The sequence below is a fragment of the Zosterops lateralis genome (genome assembly GCF_965231275.1).
Source record: "Zosterops lateralis genome assembly, chromosome: 16".
In the NCBI taxonomy this organism is placed as follows: Eukaryota; Metazoa; Chordata; class Aves; order Passeriformes; family Zosteropidae; genus Zosterops; species Zosterops lateralis.
In genome coordinates, this window is record NC_139776.1 from 15435273 (window position 1) to 15449284 (window position 14012).

The window sequence follows — 14012 nt, forward strand, 5'->3', positions numbered from 1 at the left end:
TGAAGGCAGGTGACACCTCCTGCACTTTCAGAGGCAGGGTCAGGGCCAGGGCAGTCTTTGTGCGGACAGAGTTGGATGTGAAATGGTAACCTGTCTGCTCCCTAGGGAACTTCTCCTCTCTCTTCCCTCTCAGATCACAGATTTTTCCAAAAGTGGGCAGTTATCAGTGACTCCATGGACACCCGGGCAGGTGTGAAAGGCTTTGTGAAGTGCAACATCTCTATCTCTGCACGTGGGGATATTGTGGGCTTCCTTCCCACCTATTCTAGGAATCAGGATGAGGACATTGAAAGGTAGGTGCAGTGTGATCTTGCATGGCCCTGGGGAACACTGTCATGCCTCTCTTCACATTACCTTTTTTGCTTAATTTCCCCCCTTTTCTGATGGGCAAAGACCCAGTGAAAAAGACCTGTGGTGAGGCAGAACCCAATCTTCCTGCCAGTCAGTGAATTTCCCATCATTGTGTGTTACATGGACTCCAGGAAAGAGGCAGAACACGAATTTGTCTTTCAGGAACTTGCTGCTGCCTAAGAGAGTCCCTGCAGAGAGACCCTGGGCCAGGGTCTGCATCAAACTATATCGGGCTGAGGGCCTGCCTAGCATGACAGCAGGCATCATGGGTAGTATCTCCAGGATCATAGGGGAGAGAAAAGTCTTTATCGACCCGTACGTGCAGGTCTCATTCTGTGGTCAGCAGGTGAGTCTGAGGGGAATCTGTGTTGGAATGGGCTGACTATCCCTTGGCTGTGTGGCAAGGATGCCAGGAGTGTCCATGGGGCACAGCAATCCCACTGAAAACAGGCTGGGAGAGCCTAGGTATCTTTAGCAGTGGCCTGAGCTGTGTGACCATAGTTGTGCCATGTCTGGGTGAGAAGATTATTCTCTACTTTTTTCTCTACAGAGAGCTGCTCATGGGACAGCCCCAGCCCTAAGCACAGCTACTGGCTGAGCTACTGGCTTTGCAGGCAGAGATTCATATCCTTAAACACAGGGACAGGGTCAAATAAATCCTGGAGCAGAAGGCCATTTTCTGTGTCAAGCTGGGCTCAGCCTGAGACCCTTGAGAGACTTTACTGAGATAACGGCTCAGTTTTTGCACACAAGGCCAGGGTTTCTGGTCTTGTGACATCCATTAATATGAGAATCAATCCCTGGGCAGTCTTGTGGGCCTGGAGTGCTCCAGGCAACCCTTAGATACCTCTGAGCCTGCTACCCACTTGCATTCCCTTGATTATGCTGGTCATGCCAGGGTCTTGGGACAGCCTCCCATTTAATGAAACAGAGAGGAATTGCAGGAAAGGGGATAAGAACAAGGACACTGCCACTCCCAGACCCTGCCCTGCATTGTCCGCAGGTGGTACAAGAGTGCATTCCATTCCCAGACAAGCTCTGAGGCATCCACTTCTCTGGGCACCAGTTGGGACTGTGGCTTTCACACCTTCTCCTTCCCAGGGGGAAACGTCAGTGGAGACCAACACCACTGAGCCTGAGTGGAACGAGCAGATCAGTTTCATTGAGATGTTCCCACCTCTGTCCAGGAAGATAAAAGTCCAGGTGCTGGATGATGCCAATGTTGGTGATGTGGCCATTGCTACACACTACATTGACCTGCAGGAGATCTCGGACCCTGACAGGAATGGTGAGACTTGGCATGGCTGCCTTGGGGCCAGATGTCCTGGGCAGCCCTGTGCCATGCACTTTCTGCTTGGCATGCTGGTCTCCTGGAGGTGAGAGCAGGAGTGGCTGAAGCACACTGACATTCTGGTGTCCTGGGCAGTTCTCTTGGGGGAGGTGTCTCTGAAGCAGCACCCTGGAGCATAATGAAATCCTGTTCCTGTCTCTGCAGGCTTTAACCCCACATTTGGCCCAGCCTGGGTGAACCTATATGGCTCTCCCCAGAACTCAGCTCTTCGGGACATCCACAAAGACCTCAATGAAGGCATGGGTGAGGGCATCTTCTATCGTGGGCGCATCCTCATGGCCATCACAGTGGAGATCTTCAGCAGCCCCAGCGCAGCAGAGAGGAAGCTTGGGGATAGGACAAGGGATGCCCTGAGAAAACTGAAGCTGAAGAAGAAAAGCAAAAAATCCAAGGAGAAAACTAAAGAACTGAGCCAACTGCAGGAAGAAGGGGAGTCTGGGAGCTCTCAGGAGGCTGAGCAGCCCAGGGAGGTCACTGTGGAGGTGGAAGAGCTTCATCCACTCCCTGAAGTGAGTTCTCCTGTGCTGACATGGCTGATCCATGCCAGTCTTTGGCATGCACAATTGTGAAGGGAAAGAGGCAAGGTGGGAGGTAGCTGTGTTGGTGCAATAGCCATCCCTTTAGCCTACAACCTGCTCAGTGCCTTCACACAAGCATCAGCCAATCCATGGCTCTGCACCAACACCTCAGGATTTCCAAGAAATCTTATCTTGCTTCTGGCAGCCCAGTGGTGATCTCAGCAGCATCCTGCTGCGGTCCAGTGGAAGGGCTGGCAGGCATCAGTTATGCTCTGGTACTCAGGCAGTGTTTTGGTACATGAGGTTCTCAGGTTGATTTCTGTCTCCTTGCTCAGAATGTGCTGGGGAGAAAAGATGAATTCCTTCTCTTTGCTGCCTTCTTTGAAGCCACTATGATGGACTCCTCTCTCAGCTCGAAACCTGTCAGCTTTGAGGTCTCAATAGGTGGGTATTCCCCAGGACCCCATGTCCAGAAACCATGGGAACAATGTGAATCTCCCTCTGACAGCCAAGTCAGTTCTTTACACTGCTCTGTCAATCAGATTGGGACCTTGGGAAGGATGAGGAATGAGTCCAGGGAGTGTGCACAGTGTTTTATTTACCTGAAAATCCTGTATCTCTTCTATGGGATTGGAGATTTGTACCATTTGTGTGAATTACCTGGTTTGGGAAAGTTTGGGGAAACTCTTCTAGTAGGTGGGGATACAAAGAAGTAGAAGGTTTGGAAGGAAGAAAGGGAAACAAAGGAGGGAGAGCTGGAATACTGGGGTTGGCCATGTGGCACTGAGAGGATGTGACAAGTGATGGGGAAGCAATGGCCTGGGAGTAGGTCAAAGCCCTCACCTACTAAGGTGGACGGGTGGAGATGCTTGATGTTGAGATACTACTTGAGGAGCTGTTACTGGCCCCAGTGTAGGGATGTAGATGGTAGTCAGCAGCCACTTGGTGAAGCTGGCAGAACTGGAGAAGGCATACACAAGGACCTCCTTGCAATTGCCCAACTCCCTCTCAAACATCCTGCTTGTCCATGTGATATACCAATGGTTGGACACAACGGCTAGTTCCCAAAGCAGTACATCCCTGTGTTTCTCTTGGCAGGAAAACTGCCAAGAGTCTGGTTTTGCAAGCTAGAAAATTTATTTTCTAAAAAAACCTGAGTGATCCCACTTACCTGTTTGTAATTTAATGCTCATCTTCAAGGAAACTATGGCAAATCTGAAGAGGTTGTGACCAAAGGATGGCAAAAAGGGGAAAAGGGAGAAGTGAAAGAAGAAAGGCAGCCTTTACTCAATGCTGGTTCAGGTGGTGAGCTGGATGCTGAAATCCTGACTCCAGCTTTAGCAGCACTGAACAAATCAGTTACAAAGAGCCAGAGACCAGAGCCCATGGAGTATGACAAGTAAGTCTTCTATATCTTTCTACCCCACCTTCCCTGGAGCTGTCACAACTTCCCAGTTGGTTGTTCCAGATATTATTAGAGGTCTGCTCAGCAATGCATTATAGGTTTCTCTTCCTTGCAGCCCTGCTTCTTGCCATGGCCTAGCTGGCTGGGATTTCCCAGACACCATAATTCTACAAGCTCTATGGTGTCTGTTTGATGTGTGCAGATGGCCAAGGACATGGTCCCAAGGAAACTGAGACCTGTCAATAACAGCCATCCCTTCTCTGCTTCACAAGCAGCATTATAAGGGCTTGTTTTCAGGGACGAAGAAGGAGAGGAATATTCTTGGCATATGTTGTCCTATGTAGAGCAGGCAAGACACATACACAAGCTCTTCTGGTGATATATTTGCTCTGGGAATGCTGCCTAGTTTGTCTCACAGGCCTGGCAATGTCTTGGTCTTTGTAATGTGCAGCGTGTACCTGCTACTACTTAGTCCCATAGCAGTGAGAAATCTTGGCGGCATCCCATGCTCTTGTAAGCCTCATTCATCTGAGCATGTGCTGCTGTCTCCACTAGAAACTGTGTATGCTAGTTTGGGATGGGAAAGGGCAGATCCAGCAGCTTGCACCCATGTCCATGGTGCAGAGCCTAAAAGAGCCAATTAATTCCCTGTGAGGGAGACAGAGTTCAGCCTCTGCTCCCTTGCTGGGTGTGCAAGCACATGTGTTATGATATGGCATATGCTTTCTGTAGCAGTAGCCATAACCTCCTCTGCCTGCTGCCCTTAGGTCATACAGCTGCCTGCCCATGACACATGAAAAACCCTGCGTGTATGTATGGAGCTACTGGGAGGATCACACCTGGAGACTCTGCATTTCCAACCGGATTGTCAAACTGGCAGAGCGCCTGGTAGCATGTTCAGGGTGTTTGTCTGTGGCATTCCTGGTGTGCTTTCCTTGTTGCATGTGCAGTTGCTGTGCAAGATGTTTTCTGTCCTCACAACCCATGCAAGTCCATGTCTCTCACAGGGCTTAGTCCCACCTGCCCTTTAGACAGGTCGGGTAGGCCACATGGACTCATGCTGTGCAACTGCCTGGTGATGATTCCTGGATGAGTGAGTGATGTGATATGATGTCTGTGACAACAAATTCCTCTGCTGCCAGTCCTGAGCTGTGTGAGCCCTGGGCAGATAATTTGGCAAGCAGACTCTCAGCCTCAGGTTGTCATGAAGGGGATGTGGTCTCTCCCCACGACCTTGCGTTTCCCTTTTGGGCTTGAAGATTTGAAAGCAGAGCTTGCCACAGTGTATGTTAGTGGCTGCTCGAGGACTGAGACACAAGGTGGTGTTGTTACAAATGTTAAGGTTATCCTCAGGCTCTGGAGAGTCCCTGCAGCATAGTGCTGATCTGCAGCATTCATGAATCCCAGCTCTGCAGAAAGGCATAAGCCATTTGTGACAAATGCATCTTTGCAAGATTTTACTCTGACCCCTCAGCCAGGTGCAAGCTTTGTAAATTTTGTGATTTCACTTCAGGAGCAAGGGTTGGATGATGTGGAGAAGCTCTTGAGAAGACCAAAGGCTAAAGCAGAAGAGCGGCTCAGAGAGGTGCTGGAGGAATTTGTAGCTGGATGCAGGTTAGCATGTCCCTGATTTCCTGAAGTTTCTTGTTTTCAGGTTAGGAGGTCATATCGTGTTCTGCCTGGGCTGTATGTGGCCTTTTCTCTTGTCCTTTTGAGGTGGATGTGCAGACGGAAATGAGGATGACTTGGGAAAAGGATCCTTGCTGTAGTTCTTCAAGCTTGGAGGGGAGACACCAGTCCTGTTCTAAGAATCAGAGGGGTCATACAGGGCAGCCTCAGTGTTCCTGGGCTCCCACATGTTTCCTAAATGTGAAGGACATTTCCTTCACTCTTTTCAATCATGCAGTCAAGACCAGTGTTTCAGTCCCCATGACTACCCTGTAGGGGTTGATATGCACTTCAGTCCACAGTGCAACAGTAGAAAGGGAGCCTCAGGTGCTGAGAATCCCCAGTGTACCTTCTGAACCAACAAGCTTGCAGAAGAGAGGGCATTGCAGAAAGAGACCCTCCTGACACATTGTACCAGGGATTTGGAGCTTGTGTCCCTGCTGTGAGCTGTGCTCAACATGCTGCATGCAGAGGATACAGTCTGTGCTGCTTTTCTCATTGCAGGCAATATTCACTCAGTACAGAAAAAAAACCACTAGCTCATTCAAATAACCTGGACAGATGTCGGACAAAATACCTGATGCGCAACATTGTGAGTTGTGGGGCTTGGTGGTGGTTGGTGGCAGCCTGAGCTCTAGGGAAACTTCTGGAGGATCAGCAGGAACCAATGCTAAGAATGAAACCTGGAGCTAAGACTCACTGTATCAGTCATAGGCTTTTACTACAGCATCTCCCAACTTCTGCTCAGAGCAATACAATTTCCAGCACAGGGAACAACGACAGGGTCTAGCCATGGCTGCCCCCAGTTTTGTGCAGATGCTGTGCCTTGATGCCTTCCTTCATCTCCACTGGGGCATATGTGATTAAGCACATGCATATTGCTGCACAGTAAGTTGCTGGAGGCCTTTTGGTGCACCATATTACTGCAGGCAGTTTTGTGGTAGCTCACTGAGATTCGCTTCTTCTGAAAACTCAGCCCCTTGGCTGGGTACATATCCAGCAGGTCCACAACAGCCATTCATCTCTCTGTCCTTAGAAAGGGCAACACTTTGGCACTTACCATCCTGCACACAAGACCAGCTAGCTGAGTGAGAGCTCAATTACATACCCGCCATCACAGCACAGCAGAGCACAGCTCACAGCACAGTCATAGCCCCCATCAGATTACAAATCTTTGAAAGACTGACCAAAATGCAATGACAGCAGCAGGAAATAAAATCTAGGCATATCCTTTCCTCTACTTCCTTGTGTGTCATCACCTGAGCTATGGTGAAGTTACTGTGCTAATCTGAGACACTCTGGAAGAGACAATTCACCCAAGAAATGAGTTTTCTGGCCTTACCAGTCTACAGTGAGTGTACACCATGAATTTCCTCTGAATTTCATTATTAGTTTTGATTCATCCCAAAGTCTCTCCTCAGATGTGTACACTATCTCTGATATGTACTAATGGTGAAAGCCAAGCTCTGTGTTGCAGTTTCTTACATCTTCATATTCTACTACTGAGGCCCCAGGTTGCTCCTTGGCCACAGTCTCCCACAGGCACTATCTGGAGCCTTAGACCACCCAGCTTCTGAAATGTTTATTCCTTAGACATCTTTCTGCCTCAAATGATTTTAAAGCTCATGGGCTTCTGTTACCAGATGATATTGGCCAGGCTGATGAGTTACTGGAGTCTCCAGTTCTTGGCACCCTTTGCTAAATGGCTTGTGACAAGTTCGTGGAGGTTTGCTCTCAGCAACTGGGCAGTGAGCCATGGTGGAGGTCAGGGTTCAATGGGGCAGGATGGATGTGGTCAGCACACAGGAGGGTCCCTGCAGACCCCCATGTGAGGTGGCAGTGGGGCATGGCTAGTTGTGTGACAGCTGTGCTTTCTGTTCAGATCCTGTATGCAAAGCAGGGGCTCCGTGTGAGGCGGCGCCTGACTCGAGAGAATGTCAAGGAGAAGGCTAAAGAGGCAAGGAGGATTCTAACAAAGATACGCTTCATGGCTAAAGAGGTACAATGGCTCCTAGGAAACCCTTGTTCTGAGTTGGAGAGGGTAGGTAAGGAGAGGATACTGAGCTGGCTGCCGGGGCTCTCACCAGAATGGGCTGAAGCTTTTCCTCTGCTGTCTTTCCTCACTATGTAAAATTCCAAGTTCCATCTACTGGAAGTTACCATGTTTCTGGTGAAAGCTCTAATGAGGGATGAGGCCAGGCAGCTTTGCAGGGCTGTTGGTGGCAGAGCAGAGGTCCAAGTAACTCTGCAGTGGGTAGGAGGCAGAGCTGGGCCAGCTTCAGGCCTCCTGGGCCTCTCTGTCCCACCAAGGCCTTGTCTGCAGCAGACAGTTTTGCCTGGGAAAACAGCCTTGCCTGTGTTGCTTACACTTCCACCAGGGACTGACCCTAGATACTTCCTGCAGGTTCAAACTTGCATTGGAATAAGGTTCTCATCCATAGCAGAGACTCTTCACATTCAGAGTTTCATTGCTTGTAAAAAATTGGCGTGTTTTTGTAGTGTCAACCAGAATGCCATGTTTGCTGATAAAAGGTGGACAGATGCTGTTGAAGTTTGCAGAAGTCTTTCACTAAGTGAAGTGAAATAATTTTCACATCTTTAGCTATGTGAAGGTAGAGTTATGTACAATTGTATTGATGGTGTTTGTCTTCCCAAGTCACTGTTTCTGTGGTAGAGCCCTGCTGTTCTGGGGATGACTGAAGACCTGCCTGCCCACAGAAAGAAGGGAATGAATTCTTTGGTTTAGTTGACTTGTGTGTGCAGCTTTTTCTTTCCCTATTAAACTGTTTTTATCTCAATCCATGACTTCTTTCACTTTTACTTTTTGAATCCTCTTTCCCATCACACTGAGAGACAGTGAGCGAGGGGCTGCATGGGCCTGAGTTGCCAGCTGGGGTTAAACCACAACACCTCCAGAGCCGTATTGCAGGGCTGACTTTCAGAAGCATGTGGCCAATGTTAGATCCTTTATTTCTGGATCTCTAAACTGCCATTGCTCAGCAGTCCCTCCTGTGAGGAGATGAAGCTTTCACCATGTCAGTGGAAGGAGGATGACACATGCTGTTCCTCTGCTGTGATGTTCCTCCCTTCCCTCCCTCCAGCCTCAGTCCACTCTCCCCGATGTACTCATCTGGATGCTCAGCAACAACAGGCGTGTGGCATATGCCAGAATTCCTGCACAAAACATCCTCTACTCAGTAGTTGAAGAGGAGAAAGGCAAAGACTGTGCAAAGATCCAGACTGTCTTTATGAAGGTAGAATTTATACCAAAACATTGTGCTCTTGCTTGCTTCATGCTGTTTCCCTCTCCTTGCTTTCAGCCCTCCTTCCTGAAATCCTGGACTTCACAATGAAACACAGCTCTCGTTCTGCCACAGCCTTTTGCCTCTGCTGTTGTGGTGCTTACTCTCTGTGCTCTTTGGTCAGTCCCAGGCTGATGGTGATCATCTTGGTCTGAGATGTGAAACCTGCTAAACCTTCTGTGCTTTCAGGTCCCTGGCTTACACACTGGTGAGATCTTTGCCAAACTAGAAATCTACATGTGGCTTGGGGTAACCAAATATGCGAAAAACTGTTTGGCAGAGCTGCCTGAGGAGTTCCTTTCTGAGAGTGAGCAGGAGATAGCCCAGCTCTCAGCATACACTCCTCCCAGCTGGCTCAGAAGGGATGGTGAGTGCAGACGCCAGTTCTTCACATAAGCAGGAGAGCAGGGAGTTGAGAGGTCCCATCGATGGATTAGTGTCTGTCTATCATTGTCTCCCCACAGCCCTTCATCTCCAGGTCACACTGTGATCTGAGAATTATAATGTCTCAGAATTAGGACCTGATCTACTGTCATCTCCAAGGCATGACTGGGACAGGCACATCCAGTTTGATCTCATGAGGATGCATTTGCACATTCACAGCTAAAGCAGCAGACAGGATGGGTGGGTGCTTTGTAGGCATTGAATGTGCTGCAAAATTGGCAATGGGCATGAGTTCTGCCCCTCTGATGAGGCTTGGCGGTGCTCCCCCACAGTAGATGCTCATAGCAAAACAATGCACATTTCACATGTCACATGTCATGTACTTCTCAGAGGTGTCTGTACTGGCCTGAGAACCACAGTCCCTAGAAGTGGTAGATATTCCTCACAGGATGTGCCCACTCCAGACACTGGCTGGCCTTCTTCAGGTATTTTTGTGACCTCATACAGGACTTCATTGAATACCTCCTCTCTCCTTTTCTTACCAGACTTCAGCTATTTCCAGCTCCGAGCCCATCTGTATCAAGCTCGAGGCATCCTCCCTGCAGATGATAATGGCCTTTCAGATCCATTTGCAAGAGTGGTGTTTTCAACTCATTGCCAGACCACCAGGGTGAGAGCACTTAAACCCTTGCCTCTGTCATCTTGGGAACTTGGGGAGAGAAAAATGACCATGCCCTGACTGACATGTTTAAGGCCAGTGCTATGGCAGTCCTCCTGGGACTTTTGTACCTCCAATCACTCAGATATCTATGCTCTGAGCAGTGTGATTATGTTCAGGGAATATTTGACAGTCATTGAGCATGGCCTCAGAGATTGATTCTGGCCTGTGCTAGTTGACCTTGGCATGTGCTGATCCTACACTTTTACCAGATCCCCTCCTGCCAACCACCAGCTGCATGTGGCTGTGTGAGAAAGGGAATCAGCCCAGGGTTCCTCACTTTCCTGTGTGTGGTTTATTTCCACTGTCTATGGAACACTTGGGCCTTCTATCTCCATCTGCAGATGCTGGAGGAGACACTGAGCCCTATGTGGAATGAGCTACTTTTGTTTTACCAGCTCATTATTGATGGGAAGAAAGAAGAGTTGAAAACAGAGACCCCCATTATTATAATCAACCTTTTCAGCCACAATAAATTTGTAAGTATGGCCATGCTGCCCTCCTCCTGTTGTTTCCAGAAAAGGGAAGGCAGAGAGGTTCTGAGTGCTGCCACTTCTCTGTCTGGTTTCCATGACTCAGCTTGGTCCTGGTCCACTGGTGACAGTGAGTCATGGGACTGTGGCTGAGATTGAGACTTTCTGACTCAGAGAAACTCTAAACTTATCGGGGCTGATAAGTGCTCATTGGATCCAGGATCTCTTATTTTTGAAGAAACACTATGCCTGCTTCCTTGGCAGGCTTACATTGCAGAGGGCTCATAACTTGGGGGAACTGATACTGCTTTTAGGGCTGTTCCTTCCCCTATGTCCCCACATGTCATCAATCATCCCTCCTCAATCCTCCCTTTTCTCTCTTTATTAGTGCTTTAAAGTCACATTGTCCCCTAGAGCCTCTTTGTTATGCTAAGGCTAATGATGGAACTTGCACCAGGTTCTCCTGTGTAACTCCGCATCTTTCCTGGGGTTCCAGTAGAGGACAAACCCCATTTTATTGGGATGAGTTGAGAGGAGACCACCAAGATGGAGCACAGGACAGAGGAGGAGAGCTAAATATATTTAGCCTACAGAGGTTGAGAGAAAGCTAGCGTCTTTTTTTCTGTCTGCAACTACCTGGTGGGAAAGGATAGAAAAGCTCAGTTCAGACTTCTCATGGAAGGTACCAAGGGGCTCAATTGCAAGCAATGGGCACAAACTGGCAAAGAAGAAAATCCATCTTGATATAAGAAAGCAATTTTTACACAGAGGTAGATCACATGCTGGGCCTCTAGCTCAGAAAGCTTGTAGTGTTTCCAACCTTGGAGGTACTCAAACCCTGTCAGGAAGAGACTCTGAAAAACTTGATCTAGCTTTTATGTCCTCTGGTGCATGGTGCCAGGTCGTTTGCCAAGTTCTGCATGGAGATGAACCAGGAGTTAAGTGGAGCTGCTGCAGACATGCCTTTATCTGTTCCTAGCTCTGGATGGAGCAGAGGAAATCAAAGCAGAGGATGACATGTGTGGAAGAATAGTCTTGTGCTGTCCCAGATTGGCTGGAATTAGTGGTGGTTTTTTGAGGTGATGAGATACCACAGGGATAATTTGATTCATTCCCCTTTCCTGCAGGGCTCCCCTGAGTTCCTTGGGCAGGCCTTTGCTGTCCCACAGGTGAAGCTGGTTGATGAGCCATACACCAAACCTGCCCTGCAGTTCTTTGATTTCTACAGAGGCACCAAAGCAGCGGGAGAGCTCATTGCCGCTTTTGAACTGATCGAGCTTGATTACAGTGGCTGTTTGGAGGTAACGGGCTTGTAGGAAGCTGCACATGGTTGCCAGCTCTCTGAGGAGAGTTACATGGGTGAGGAGCTGGTTGCATGGGGCCCACCAGAGGATTCCAAGTTGGAGGCCATATCTGGCTTTCCAGTGAGAGGAGGCTGCAGGGACAGCCTGTGACCGCAAAACTAGAAGGAGGGAGAGAGGCTTGGCATAGCATGGAATAGAAGTGACTTTCATCAGCTGCTGTGTCCTGGTTCCACTTGTTCAGCCATCAGTGCCTGTGGATGTGGAGCCCAAGGAGCCTGACTACCTGGAAGACACCCGTGCTGGACGGTTCATCATCCCTGAGGGCATCCGCCCAGTACTGAAGGAGTTTCGCATAGAGGTGCACCGCCTTCTGCTGCATTGGCTTTCCCCTCAAGCTGCCCCTGGGTGGTGGGCAGGGCTTGTGAGGGAGTCCACTTTGGAGCTCAAATGTGCCTGTGAGGCCTGAGCAGATGCCAGAAATGGAGGTGCTTGACATGACAGGGAAACCAGCTGAGTAGTTCAACAGACAGAGTTTCTGGGCAGCTGAGCTGGGAGAGCAGGCCTGTGCCTCTTCTGGGGACTGTGTCCTGTGGGTGGGGGGTGGTAGCAATGGGCAGTGCCATGCCTGGCATGTCTCAGACAGCAGCTTCATGTTGTGCTTCAGATCCTGTTCTGGGGCCTGAGGGACCTGAAGAGAGTAAACTTGTTTGAGGTGGATGAGCCCCAGGTGATCATTGAATGTGCTGGCAAGAAGGTGGAGTCAGAGGTGATTGTGTCCTACAAAGAGAACCCCAACTTCACTGAGCTGGTCAAATACATGGATGTGGTGAGTGGAAAAGTGGATTCTGACATGTCAGAATGCACTGTGGCTATCCTGCACCCGTGCACTGCCTCACTGCATGGGGCAACATAGGAAGGGAACTGCCTCCAGGATTTTGCTCTCCCATGACCACATGGTTCAGCTGCAGAACAAAATCTCACGAAATTGCCCACCAAGAGCTGTCTTAGCCATACCCTGTCACTGCAAGGCTTTGATTTTTGCAAAGGTGCAGGCAGGCTTCTCCTTATGTGATGGGGCTGCCATAGTTTGATAGCTCAACACAGGTTGATCACCCTTACTCCTGTGATCCCCATGTATAATTATTTTGCAGGAGCTTCCAGAACAGGTATACCTGCACCCTCCCCTCAGCATCTTTGTGGTGGAAAAACGTGCATTTGGGCGCACTGTGCTGGTGGGTAGTCATGCCGTGTCCAATGTGATGAAATTCTCTCCCAGAGAGCTGGAGGAGGAACCAGAGGATGTACCCAAAGGTGAGCTGCTTGGAGAGGTTCTCATGGAGACAACAGACAGGTTTTGACAGTGGCAAAGATCCCTGGCTCTTCCACTCCCTCTTAGCCAGGCAGCAAAATAATCTCCCTGGAATCACAAGGTCATAGAATCACAGAATGGTTTGGGTTGGAAGGGAGCTTAAAGATCTTCTCGTTCCACCTTCTGCCATGAGTAGGGACACCTTCCACTAGACCAGATTGCTCCAAGCTCTGTCCGTCCTGGCCTTGAACATTTCCAGGGATGGGGCAGCCACAGCTTCTCTGAGCAACCTGTGCCAGGGCCTCATCACCCTCACAGGGAAGAATTTGCTCAATGAGACCTCCATCTTTAGGGAACTGGTCCACTAGGACCAAGGACTGAAAAGTTTTAAGTTCTCTCACGTTGTCAGGTCAAAGTCTTTTCATTGGGCTATAGTTTAGCTAAATAGTTCTATGATAGCAACAGCCAGCACTCCTGATCTGGAAGCATGAAGAAGAAGCCGAAGCTTGATTCATCTGTGGTTATTTCTGAGTAGGGAAGGTATGTCTCATAATTCTGAATTCCTTGGAGTCAGAAACAAGCATGTTGATGATGGTGGCCAATCTCAGTACTGTAGTTGGATTTCCAGCAGTTTTTTTGCAAGGTCTGGGCTATGAAAAGCTTTAAAATCAATCAGACTAGAGTGTTTTAACAGGGAGGATTTTCCTGTGGCCAAAAGTAAGAAGTAGTGGGCAGAAATAAATGCATGGAAACATGAAGCTCTTTATTTTCATCTCAGCTTGCAACGCTTCATCTTACCATCTTCCATCTCAGACTGTGGTAGACACTCAACGGGCAGCTGGTGACCCAGGTTCCAGCACTCACCCACTTAATTTTGTGAAGGTGAGTGATGTGTTGGGCCCAACAAATTTTGAAGTTTGTAAAGCCAAACTGTAGATTACAAACAACAAAAAAAGTTCAGAAGTTCAGTGTTAGGTTTCATCCATCAGGTTTTTCTCTGGATTGAAACACTCCTCTCTCCTGCCTGCTCATTGGCAGTGCCATGTGCTGAGGCTTCAACACAGGGACACTAAGGAGACCTGCCCTGTGCCTTGAGAATGGCTTCTTTTGTAGCAAAGAACAAGCCTGGAGCCACAGGCAGCTTTGCACCTCCCATGCTTTGCCTGAATGCTGAGCCTTTGCCAGAGACTCCCAGAGCACTGGAGAAGGGTACATGAGTGTCCTGGGTA

General features: G+C 49.0%; 1 protein-coding gene across 7 annotated transcripts in view; it reads left to right on the forward strand.

Moving 5' to 3' along the window:
• The window catches only part of LOC310916028 (fer-1-like protein 4), a 38674-nt gene that overhangs the window by 10237 nt on the left and 14425 nt on the right, over window positions 1–14012 (forward strand). For all 7 annotated transcript variants that reach the window (XR_014591250.1, XR_014591251.1, XM_083873268.1 and 4 more), the window contains exons 12-30: window positions 134–293; window positions 514–697; window positions 1453–1639; window positions 1847–2211; window positions 2556–2664; window positions 3421–3619; window positions 4393–4513; window positions 5139–5239; window positions 5798–5885; window positions 7176–7292; window positions 8395–8547; window positions 8785–8962; window positions 9525–9649; window positions 10042–10176; window positions 11298–11471; window positions 11716–11832; window positions 12139–12300; window positions 12626–12785; window positions 13562–13665. Coding sequence is in view for 5 of the 7 variants with exons in the window: in XM_083873268.1 (XP_083729394.1) it covers window positions 134–293; window positions 514–697; window positions 1453–1639; window positions 1847–2211; window positions 2556–2664; window positions 3421–3619; window positions 4393–4513; window positions 5139–5239; window positions 5798–5885; window positions 7176–7292; window positions 8395–8547; window positions 8785–8962; window positions 9525–9649; window positions 10042–10176; window positions 11298–11471; window positions 11716–11832; window positions 12139–12300; window positions 12626–12785; window positions 13562–13665 (2939 nt within the window). In the remaining 2 variants the exon portion in view is untranslated. The remainder of the gene's footprint in view (window positions 1–133; window positions 294–513; window positions 698–1452; window positions 1640–1846; window positions 2212–2555; window positions 2665–3420; window positions 3620–4392; window positions 4514–5138; window positions 5240–5797; window positions 5886–7175; window positions 7293–8394; window positions 8548–8784; window positions 8963–9524; window positions 9650–10041; window positions 10177–11297; window positions 11472–11715; window positions 11833–12138; window positions 12301–12625; window positions 12786–13561; window positions 13666–14012) is intronic.